Source organism: Hydra vulgaris, chromosome 03, assembly GCF_038396675.1.
Source record: "Hydra vulgaris chromosome 03, alternate assembly HydraT2T_AEP".
In the NCBI taxonomy this organism is placed as follows: Eukaryota; Metazoa; Cnidaria; class Hydrozoa; order Anthoathecata; family Hydridae; genus Hydra; species Hydra vulgaris.
In genome coordinates, this window is record NC_088922.1 from 38,988,663 (window position 1) to 39,000,952 (window position 12,290).

General features: G+C 29.5%; 1 protein-coding gene across 1 annotated transcript; it reads left to right on the plus strand.

Annotated features, from left to right (window-relative positions):
- Positions 1-3,484: 3,484 nt before the first annotated feature.
- Positions 3,485-9,659, plus strand: LOC100204716 (uncharacterized). Its single transcript, XM_065793157.1, has 4 exons — positions 3,485-3,721; positions 6,337-6,582; positions 6,990-8,276; positions 8,553-9,659. The coding sequence occupies exons 1-4, from the start codon at positions 3,652-3,654 to the stop codon at positions 9,239-9,241; spliced, it is 2,292 nt and encodes a 763-aa protein (XP_065649229.1). The 5' UTR covers positions 3,485-3,651; the 3' UTR covers positions 9,242-9,659.
- The last annotated feature ends 2,631 nt before the right edge of the window (positions 9,660-12,290 follow it).

The window sequence follows — 12,290 nt, forward strand, 5'->3', positions numbered from 1 at the left end:
AACTATGTTTTTGTGTTGAGTACGCACTAAGTTTTGCTATAGTACGAGGATAGTACGAATTAACAAAGAAACACAAATTATGTGTACATATTTGATATAAAATTAAAAGGGCAGAGTCAAGATACGAACTAAAGAATAAATACAAATTAAGTTTATTATTTATTCAAAAATATTTAGCCACATATATTTATATCTATAGGGTTAATACATATAATTGTTCTAATAAAACATTTTTCTTACAATAGCATGGACTCAAAAAGAACTTATATGAGTGGAGCCAGAAAAAGGAAATTAAAAAAGGAGGTTGATGATAGATTACGTAAAAACAATAAAAAGATATCCTTATTTTTTTCATCAGTAGAACAGAAACCTAGTGAAGAAGTTGCAGATAAAAATATCAATGTCATTACCAGTACTTCTCAAGCAACCCAACAATAAGAAATGTTATCTGTTTCAATTAACTTAGAACACAAGGAAATTTCGAAAGATCATAATGAATCTCGTTATAAAAGTAATGCATATATTTTCGCAAATCCTAACAATCTTACCACTGTAATGCAAGTTGAAGAAATAAATCCAGAACCGAATATATTTCAGGAATTAAATACATTAACAACAGATATGGGATATTTTAAAGGAAAATTTTTTGATGATAGCACAAAAGGATTTATTATTTCCTCTGAAAGATGCAAACCAGAAGGACCATTTAAAAAAGATCCTTCACAAAATTTTAGACATTTTTTCCACAAATTATTATTATTGTGCGTATAAATTTGGTCGAAAACAGCAATTTTGGCTCTGTTATTCCAAAATTCTGGACTCAGCATATTGTGAACCATGTTGGTTATTTTCAAATGATAAAAATAACCAATGGCGTACGGGAGTTCGAAACTGGAAAGGGCTAAGTAAAAAAATAAAAAGTCATGCTAATAGCCTAAAACATATTGAAGAATGTCAAGTATACAATCATTGGAAACAAAACAGGACACTTAATGAGGATACAGAGACAATAATTCGTCATAAAGCTTCATTTTGGAAGATGGTATTGGAAAGGTTCTTTAACATCACTTTAATGTTAACAAAAAACTCACTTGCATTTAGAGGTCATGGTGAAGTGTTGGCAGATGAAATTTACAATGGCAATTTTTTGTCTCATGTTTATTTGGTGTCAAAGTACGACGATACAATGAAACAAGTACTCAATAAGCCTAAAGGCACTATAAAATATCTTAGTCCAGCTATCCAAAATGAAGTGATTCAATGTTTATGCCAAAATTTAGAAAAAACATTATTATTCGAAATAAACGAATCTGCCTTTTTTTCTTTTATAGTTGACACAACTCAAGATGTATCTAGAAAAGAACAATTAAGTTTAATTTTTCGATACGTTCACATAATGCGCAAACAGGACACTCAACCTTGTCAATTAGAGATTAAAGAAACATTTTTGGTTTTTTATGAAATAAAGGATCATTCGGCAGTAGGTTTAATTAATCAATTGGTAGTATTGCTTGAAAATAAAGGAATAAATTTAAAAAAGTGCCCTGGTAAAGGATTTGACGGAACTAATGTGATGAGCGGCATTTATAACGGAGTTCAGAAAAAAAATAAATAATATTCAGCCATCTGCACAATATGTTCATTGTGCGAGTCACAATTTAAACCTGGTTATAAATGACGCTGTTTCTGGTTGTAGAGAAGTAAACAATTTTTTTATAATTTTACAAGAAATTTACTCCTTTTTTGGCAACAGTATTAAAAGATGGGATTTGCTATCAAATTTTAGCGGGGAGTCGGAAGTAACATTAAAAAAGTTAAACCCAACAAGATGGTCTTCAAGAATTAATTCTTTATTAGCTATAAAGTTACGCTTTTTAGATAAAGTTAAAACTTTAACTGAAATTTCTTTAAAATATTCGGAAAGAGTAGAACAAACTAAAGCTCTAAAATTAAGAGACAAAATATCAAACTTTGAATTTGTTTTTGTTTGCGTTATGTATCACATATTAACGAATGTAAATTATGCTTCAAAAAACTTACAAAAAAAGTACATAGATCTATACGAAGCGGCCACGTTATTTGGTATTCTGAAATTCAAGTTAAAAGATTTTTAGATCAAATTACGATTTATTTAAGTTAGAGGCTGTTACTATTTGCAGTGAGTGGAAAATAAAACCAACATTTAAGGTTAAGAGGCAATCCAAATATGCGAGACATTTCGATGATTTAAGTGGAAGTGATTTAAACGAATGCGCTGAAAAAAGATTTCAAATTAACTTTTTTTATAAGACCATAGATATTGTTAACGTGCAAATAAGTGATAGATTTACTGGAATGGAAAAACTTTCAACTTTTCATCTTTTTAATTTTTTGCAACCTCAAAATTTAATAAAATTGTCTGAAGATGATCTAATTAAATCAGCTAAATTATTGCAACATAGTTACCCAGACGATTTGACAAAACATTTTCCAACCCAATTAATTAATGCAATAACTTTTATTAAAAATGGCATCACAGAAGCAACTACATTAAAAGATTTAGCTGACATACTGCTCATCAAATACAGTTTTATGGAGTGCGATTTTTCAGATGTAAACACAGCAATATTGCTATTGATGGCAATACCTGTGAGAGTTACAAGTGCTGAAAGATCTTTCAGCAAATTAAAGATGATCAAATCATATTTAAGAAATAGCATGTCTCAGGAACGTCTCAAACACTGTGCAATTTTGGCAATAGAGAACGAAAAAGCACAAACATTAGAATTAGATAAAGTAATTGCGGAATTGGCGAATAAGAAGGCAAGAAAAGTTTATATTTAAAGTTGTTCAACAAATACAAAGTTTCTTAGAATATTCTTCTAAGAAACTTAGTATAGTTATTATGAAAATAAAAATTCTCCAATAGGCATAAGTGAGGTAAAGTTAGTTTTTGCTATTAAGGATGTTCGTTCTTTTTTATAATTATTTTGTGAAAAGATTCTAGATTATTTCTCAAATTTATAAAATAAATATTTTTTATATACTTAATCGTGTTATATTAACTCAATATAAAAAGCAAATATTGGATATTTCATTTGTAAATATATTTTGAAAAAATTTAAAGTGGGAGGGCTCCTTTTCTTTTTTGGCGGGGGGAAGAGGGGGGGCCAAATTTATAGTTACGCCACTGTAATCTGTGCAACTGCAAAGTCAAAGTTTGTAAATATTACAACTTTTTTAGCAGTGTAAAGTAAAAAAAAACTTTTACGATGACAAATACACCCTAACTAACCCCCTTTGGCGTTCGCACGTTAAATACTGCTTAAGTAGTTTTAAATTTATTTGGCTTCAAAACTCTGAGCTTTGGTCAGAAAAGCATTTTAGATTTGGTCGAGTTGATTGGAAACGTCTATAATTGTATTTAATTCTTTAAAACAACTCTTAATTGCCATTTCGAATAGTTTGACCCGTTTTTTGTTTTTTTCTTTCTAAATAACAGGTTAGTTTGCTTCAATTAAACGGTTCATTGCACATTGAAACTTTCCACAAAAAAAAAAGAGTTGCGAATGAACGAAAGTAAACTTTGCGTTGTTGCATATTTTAATTTAAAAATAAATATATCTTCAAAAAGTCAAAGTATTTAGTAAATTGATGATAATATGGTGAACTATGGTTCTGTATTTTAAGTTTGTTGCATTGTGGGTTATAATTGTTGGTACTCATGGTAAAATAAAGCCAGGTATATTGTCTTAACTTTCTTTTTTTTTATATCTCATTGTTAAGTATTAACTGCTATTTTGATTAATAATATGTAACTGAATATATTAATATAAGTACTATTAAAAAGTATCAGGCCGTTGGTTTGAGAAGGTGGTGAATTCAGGGCCGCCCACAGAATATTTTGATGTTTCAGATATGACACTTTCACGCATTTTGCTAACTCCAAACTTCGGTATGTTCATGCTTATGCCAAATGAGGAGGCTTTGCAAAAAAACGCGATGATGGAGACCTGGGAACAAAGACACTCTAAAATTTTGGACCCCCCCCCCCCTGCCCTAAGGTGAGAGTAGTTATGTAGTAAGATTTTCAACTTTACTTTTCTATACTAAATTTAAATTTATTGACAGGTTTTAGATTTCATTCAAAAAAATTGTAAATTACAAAAGTTATTACCATGCAAACTTATACACACCCCTCCCCCCTCCAAATTGAGGGGGTTGTAAGTTTTGCACGGTGATAACTTTTGTAATTTACAATATTTTAAATGAACTTTAAAACCTGTCAATGAACTTAAATTTAGTATAAAAAAATAGTAAAGTTGAAAATTTTACAACATAATTGCCCATACCTTTGGGCAAGGGGGGCTAAAATTTTGAAGCATTTTTGTTTTTAGGCCTCCATCATTGCGTGTTTTTGCAAAACCTCTTCATTTGACATGGGCATGAACATACTTAAGTTTTGAGTTAGCACAATACGTGAAAGTATTATGTCTAAAACATCAAAAAATCTTGTGGGCGGCCCTGGGTGAATTAGCGTATATATCCTACTACAAAATAATTTAAAACTGTATAAAGAATTATAAGTTCTCTTTATTAAATACCACTAGGTATCTCATAGCGTCTCTTTTAAAATCAGCTTTTATTAGATTAATGCGGTTTTTATTGCTTTTTCAAGGTTTTAAGAGCTTTTTTTACAATATTAACAAACCCCTCTACCCACCTTTTACGGATCTACCACTAGTACATCATCAATAATTTGATAAGACTTAAACAAATATTTCTAGGTTTCTTAATAATCTACGTCATGATCAGCTGTGTTACAAGTAAAAAATTTGCATAATGGCATTAAGCGAAATATTTGTACAGTACGTAAACATAATTTTTAATTTAATGTGACTTGCTTTAAAGCACTTTTTTAATAAACAAACAAAAAGCGCTTTAAAAAAGAAAAAGAATAGCAACAACAAGTACACATTTAGGCAGGGTTGTTAGCGTGATTAGAAAATTTATCACGTTACGTTAACGCGTTACATTAAAGTTTAGTTACTAAGCATTCACGTTAACAAGTTACGTTATCACGTTAACACGTTAAATCGTGTTAATCATCACGTTAAATAAAAATTAAATTAAACTTCAATTTTTCTTAATTTTGAATTATTTTTAGGTTTTTTGCTTATTTTATCATATAATAATCAAAAAATTAGCACATTTCAACTTCAAATGTTGTCGGAGTCGCTAAACAAAATCGCGACTCCGACTCCAATAGTAAAACTTCTCGGTTTTTTTGGAGTCGGAGTTGGAGTTGGAGTCGTACTCTGAAAATTTCAACGAGTCGGAGTCGAAGTTGGTACTTTTTTTTTACGACTTCGCACCCCTGAATAAAACAATAAATGGTTAACAACAAATCGTCAGCCGAGAACCAATAGGCCGTAAGTCCATTTTTTGTGTTTCCGAAAAAATCAAGTTTTAAAATTTAATTTGCAAAGTATCCAGAATTTCCAGTATGTCCGACTAGTTTTTTAATTTTTAAAAATTGAATCATTTTTGAGACTAGATTTATTGTACTCATACTCCATTGATTATTGATATTTATTTATAATAAACAGAAAAAACACAAAACGTAGACGACCTCTTGGTTCTCGGCTTTCATTCGGCTGACGAAATATTAGGTAAAACTATATGCACTACATATACTAAAAAACTAAAGAAACAAAAAAATCATTACATAACAACATAACTAAATAAAACTAACATATAATAAATCATAATATGAAATGAATAACTAACAAAATATGAGCAAGTAAAAACAATTAAAAATCTTGGTATGCCATTTTCCTAAAGTATCGAAAGTTTTCTTTCTTTTTCATTCATTTTTAAACTTTTATTTGTTCACTTTTATTTTCGTTACTTTTGTATTTTATTTTATATTCTTACAAATAGTTCGTTTTTTCTTCTTTATTATTGATTTTACCCAAAGGAAATCCCGCCCCCCTCCCCCATTATATTGAATTTTAACGTGATTAATAACGTAATTACCATGCAGAAATCAATTTTTAATCACGTTAACATTAACGTTAATAAACGTGTTTATAACCAAAACAAAAATCATGTTAACACGTTAAAACGTTAAGTTACGTTAACAGCCCTGTATTTAGGTACTGCCCGTTATTAATATGGGTATTTCTTTAAAGCACCATAAATTTGGAATTTCAGGTTATTTCGTATGTTGTTTTTTTAATTTTAAATGTATTGTATCACATAAATTCTGTTTCGTGTAGCAAAAAAGTTATATTTTATTGTATTTTTCTTTTATTAACAAAAATTTAATTAATAATATCTCACAATTTTCAACAGGAAAAAAAACAGTAAATGAAAACAATCAAAAGAAAGGTTTGAGTCAGCATTCCAATCGACAGCCCTTCGGCGATATTAAAGGATTTGTTAAAGACACGGCAAGACGAATTCACAACAAAAGTAGCGAAGATATAGAAGCACATAAAAAACTATCAAGAACCAACGGGCTGCAATCCAAAAAATCAGACATCGAAGCTGCAACTAAATCCATAGTGCACGAAACAAATGAGCGGAAGGACAAAAGAGGTTCGTTTTATAAAAGTAATTAAGAAAAAATCTGGAGCGGAAAATTAAAAAAAAAAATTTTCTATTGACTTTTAATGATTATTAATTCTTAATAAAATTATTTACAAATAAATTAAACTTCCGCACACGTTGTTCACACAAATCATTCGCATCAGTGTAACTGCAAGTCGTTCAACCCCTACCATAAAATCTTTCGAAACGAAATTCTTCATTTCTAAAAAGATCAAAATTTTGCTGAAAGCCCTCTAATTTACAACAGGGTATAATTTTAGCTGCTTTTTCATTTGACCCCTAACCCCGCCAGATACTTCCAAATTAATACATTTTCTACACGCAAGTACTTAAGTGAAACTAAATTTTTATTGCATTTTAAAAGATTCTTTTTATAACATCTTACTTAAATTTAGGTTTCTTAGCAACACTTGCAAACTTGTTAAATGATGCTGAAGCATTGACCAACCATAGAAATCAATTTGAAGGTGGCTTAAGTTCAGTAACTCATGTTCCTATTTCTTCAAGTAATAAACATTCGTTGGTTGCCGGCATCAAAATCGTTGAACCAATAAAAACTGACAAAAATGATGTTAAGCTTTCAATTACAGACGAGACTAATAAAGAAGATAATAAAGTTGAGAAACGAGAAGATCTAATCACTAAAGCTATTAGTGATATTTTAGAAGCAAAAACAATACAAAAAGATCCACCTGACTTGGTAAAAAATAAAGTTGCAATAACAAATACGGTGGAAAACAAAGATAGAACAGAAAATGTTATAAACACCATTGAAAACAAAGAAAGAATAGATCAAGTTATCAAATCCGAAGAAAAATCAAAAAAAAGGGCTGACTTTCCGAGCCCTGAAGATGCACAGAAAGATAAAAATGATTCAGGAATTGAGTATGCTCCAATTTTCGCTATGTATCACGGCAAAATTGTCCCCTTAGGGAAATTACCTGACACTTCTTTTAAAAAGTCTCATGCAGAAGAAATAAAAACTGTCAATAGTCTTACAGTTTCTGAAGACGATATGCCAAAAGATAAACAACTTACAGTTTCTGAAGATGATTCACCAAAAGATAAACAATTTATAAGTTCTCCAAATCAAATTCAAGTAACCGCTGAACGCCGGTCTTTTTCATTACCTGAAAATACTCATATTAATTCCGAAGAAGAATTTGAAAATAAATTTGGAAAGAAAGATAGACCTTCAAAGCTATACAGACTTCAACAGTACTTAAAAAACCTTGATGGTCACATTCCTTCGGCAAACGAAGTAAAGGAACAGGTTGCAAAAGACGAGGTCATTTTTCCAGAAGAAAAAACCGAAACAACAAAAAGTGATATCTTAAGTCATATTAAAGGTCTCGTCCTTGATGATGGAAAAATAGTAACAGTAAAAGGCAACCACATTGAACCGATGGAAAATACAAAAGAAGAACCCTCTACATCTCTAGATTCCCAAAAGTTTTTTGTTTCAGATGATGGGAAATTAAATCTAGTTAAATCTAGTAGTAAAACTAGTGATGTTCAGAGTGCTGACTCAAAAACATTACACGAAAAAACAACAGAACCAAAAACGGTTGCTTTGAGTTTGGAAGTATTAAAAGACTTGCTTAAAAAAAGCGATAAGGTATCGTTAGCTACTTTATTAAACAAAGCGCAAGAGCCCAAAACTGATGAAGACGATGATCCAGGTAATCATTACTTATAATATAATGTATCCTGGGCCGGATTATTAGGAAAGCAAGCCCAAATATGACTAGGGCGCCAGTTTAATGTTGTCAAAACAATAAACAGAAATATTTTTTTTAAAAAAAAAAAAAAAAATATTTGTAAAGATGGGTACTTATTAAACAAGAGAGATAACATAACTTTGTCTAGCTTCCAAAAGTCCGGCCTTAGCTTCCTTTAAGTTCAACCCTGCATGTATTAAACAAGTTTAAAATATTTTCTGTTTTTATTATTGCTAGGAACAATTGAAGATTTTGCAGCCGGTGGTTTAAAGTCGCACAATTTATATCGCTCTAAACACCATTCTGATCCATTGATATGGTCTGACGAATTAGCGGCTAAAGCACAAAAGCTTGCGGAATCACTTGCCGATAAAAAAGCACTAGAAATTGCAACTGATCTTGAAAAAGAAGGCTACGGTGAAAATGTGGCAAAAGTCTGGGCTACGTTTAAAGATGCTGGAGAAGCAGCGACCAAAATGTGGTACACTCAAAGCAATAACTACAGATTTGATGATCCGCATTTAGATGAAAATACTGGACAGTTTGCTCAAGTGGTATGGAAATCAACTAAAGAATTAGGTATGGGAGTTGCAAAAAGCATTGACGATGTAAATAACAAGTATGTTTATGTCACAGCATTATATAGACCTCCAGGAAACATTGAACCAACTTTAAGAGACAATGTTCTTCCGACAGGTAACAATACTGTAGATGTATACACTACATTTTTTAAAAGGATGGGCGTCATTGATGCTCGCGAAGTATCTCAAAATAAAACAGCTGCAGTTTATTCCACATTTTTTAAAAAAAGCAAGTTGAATAATAATGATGAAAACTTTAAGCGTTCAAAGTTACAAAAAGATCCTATTGTTGTTAAAGACAATTTAAACGAAAGAGGACATTTGATAAAAGAAAATGAAACCTAAGTAATAAAAAAAATAATACTAAGCAACTTCAACCAATTTAAAAATATTCAAGATCAAGAAATCTAGCAAACTAATAAAAAATTACTAATAATAATAGGTTGAAAGTCAGTAATAAAAAAATATACTAATTAACAAAAGGATGAAAATCAATAATAAAAAAATTGAAGAAACATACTGCAAGGTAAAAATAAACGGTAACTAAATCTCCGATGATCAAATTGAAAAATGACTACATAAACAAGTTGGAAATTGTTGAAAAGTATGCTCAAGACGCTATAATGAATTGACTAAGTTACAGAAAAAATTAATAAAATTTGACTTTTTATAGACTACTTTGTAAATTTGTTTTCATTTCATTCTTTTTTGTATATTATATTTTAACGTTAAAACTATATGAATAAGATTCGAATTTAACGGGTTTTCCAATAATATTTTTCTCTCAAGTACTTTTTCAAATTTTGAGATAAAAAAAAAGTTTTTTAGTTACGCAGTATCATAAATCTATTACTCACCACAAAAAAACTTGATGAATATTTTGATTGTTTTTTGCAAATTACTTAATTATAAACAACCAAAGTAAGTGAAATTTTTTATTTATTTAAATGCATTTATTTTAGATTTTTCTAAATACTCTAAAAATAGGTTTTAAAAAGTTGCAAAAAAAGTCATATTCATTAAGTTAAGTGTAAAAAAAAAAAGTACCATATTCACGGTCAAGACTATTAAAACGACACTGGTAACTGTGACGATTGACGGTAATTGATACTGAAGACAAATTTATTTGGCTATAACACGAGATTAAAGCACAATTTACAATTTAAACACATTTTAGTACAGTGAAAAATCTTGAAAGCTTAACAATAAAATATGATAGCTTCTGATTATGTTAAACTCTGATTAGTGTTGGTGAACATTTATTTCTATATAGCATTATTTATAAATTTATAGACTGTATTACAATAATTATATAGCATCATTTACATTTTAATCATTATTACTATACATGTATTTTTACTAAAAACTAGAAAGAACTAAATGAATTGAAATGCTTTGCGTATGGTTTTTTTTTAGCGGAATGATGTTAATGTTGTTAACATATATGTAAAAAACAACTTATTGGTATACCGTTTCATTCCAGACGAAATGAAATTAAACTTAACTATTTTCTTCAGTTTCTTATTCTCAGATTCTAACGGTGTAATAAAAAAAAGAGTACTGAATTGATAGATTTAAACGTTAATTTAAGTTTGAAAGTGATCGAAAACAGCTTTTTTTTATCATTAAATTTTTTAATGAGTTAGTTATAGTTTTCTCCCTAAATACAAAACCTTTCATTTTAATTTTCATTATATACAAAGATAATAGATAATTCTATCTTAATTTACAAAAATATTTGAATATGTTTTTATACATGCAGTAAGAAATGTAAAAAAAAAAAATGTAAAAAAAAAATCGCAACTTTAACGAATTTAAATTGATTTCGATGGAGCTAGGATTTTTTACTTTCGACTTCCTTCGCGAAGCCAATTCTTTTTTTAAAGAGGCTTTGTATCATTCTATAAGAAACTTAAAGAGTTAGCCTCAAGAACTTGCCCCATTTTGAAAAAATGTGTTTTTAAAAAGTTTTATAAAAAAAATTAGCGACGTAGAAGCTAATACGACGAAATTTAACTTCATGTTTTTGAGAGTTTTTCCTGACATTTCTGAACAAAACTCTTAATGTGAATATATATATATATATATATATATATATATATATATATATATATATATATATATATATATATGCATGTTTGTATGTTAACGTCATTTTCAACTTTTTTTTAAAATGAATGTAAAGTTTACCAAACATCAATTTTATTTAGTTATTAAAAACAGAACTTTGATTGATAGAAATGAGTTACTTCAAAATTTACTTTTTAAAAATTACATTTTTTGTACAAAAAAAATTATTTCTTTCCCCCTGACCATGTCTGATCCTAGTTTAAAGATTTTTAGTCTTCTTTCTCTGTCAATCTTTTTTACATCATAGAGCAAATTTTCAACAAACTTTTTGAATGAATAATTTCAAAAAAATTAATTTTGGGTTAATTTTAAGTTATTCCTGATCACTGTGAGTTGGGAAAAACGGAGAGCATGTAAAATGTTATATAAGTTGAATTAGATTTGTAGAGAATCTTATTTCTACCTGATACTCCTTGTTAACGTACGTTAAAGATTATGAGAACCTTCAGCGTAAACGTAAAGTCCGATTCAGGATTTATAGAAGATAAAAAAAAGCTTTAAAAATGTCACAGAAGAGTCTCCGGGTAAAATCCAATATTTATATCAAAAGTGTTTCAACGAACTTTACGAATTACCAAGCATCACACGATAACACTACACAGAGGAGTAAAAAGAACTGCCTTCTTAAAAATATGCCAAGATCTAATGGCAAGAGAATTTCAAAGGATTTTGAAGGAGTTTGTTGTAAGCAAAAGACAAGCTCAATTGATGATCTGCAATAAATAAAATATAAACATATTTGGCAACAGGAAAGTGGTTACTTACGCTTGAGTAGGGCGGAAACCTTGCAAACAATCTTGCTGCACATGCCACAAAATGGAGGTTTTACCTATTAAGAATACCTTGGTAATTTTTACCTATTAAGAATACCTTGGAAATTTATTTAAAAGATTAATCAGAATAATGAAGAAAAGCTTAGCAAAAACAATCGGTTAAGACTCTCAAAGTTTCAATGCAGTGTTTTTATGACCTCTCTATTACCAAGGTGACTACATCAATAATTAGGCATTGGCACCAAACGTAATATTATGTGGAAAACCTGCAGTCTTCTAAGACTTTTTCATTAAGTATACTTAATGGAGATATCGATTTAATAACGAAAAAGCAAGTTGTATAATGCGGAGAGTAAAGTTTGTAAGGATAACCTGAGAAATACCTACGTGTGATAGAACGACACCAAATAAGGAAAAAGGAAAACAGCGTGTAACTGTCAGATGTCTAAAGCATGGTGCTTATTAAAGATGATGTGAAAGGCAAAGCACTT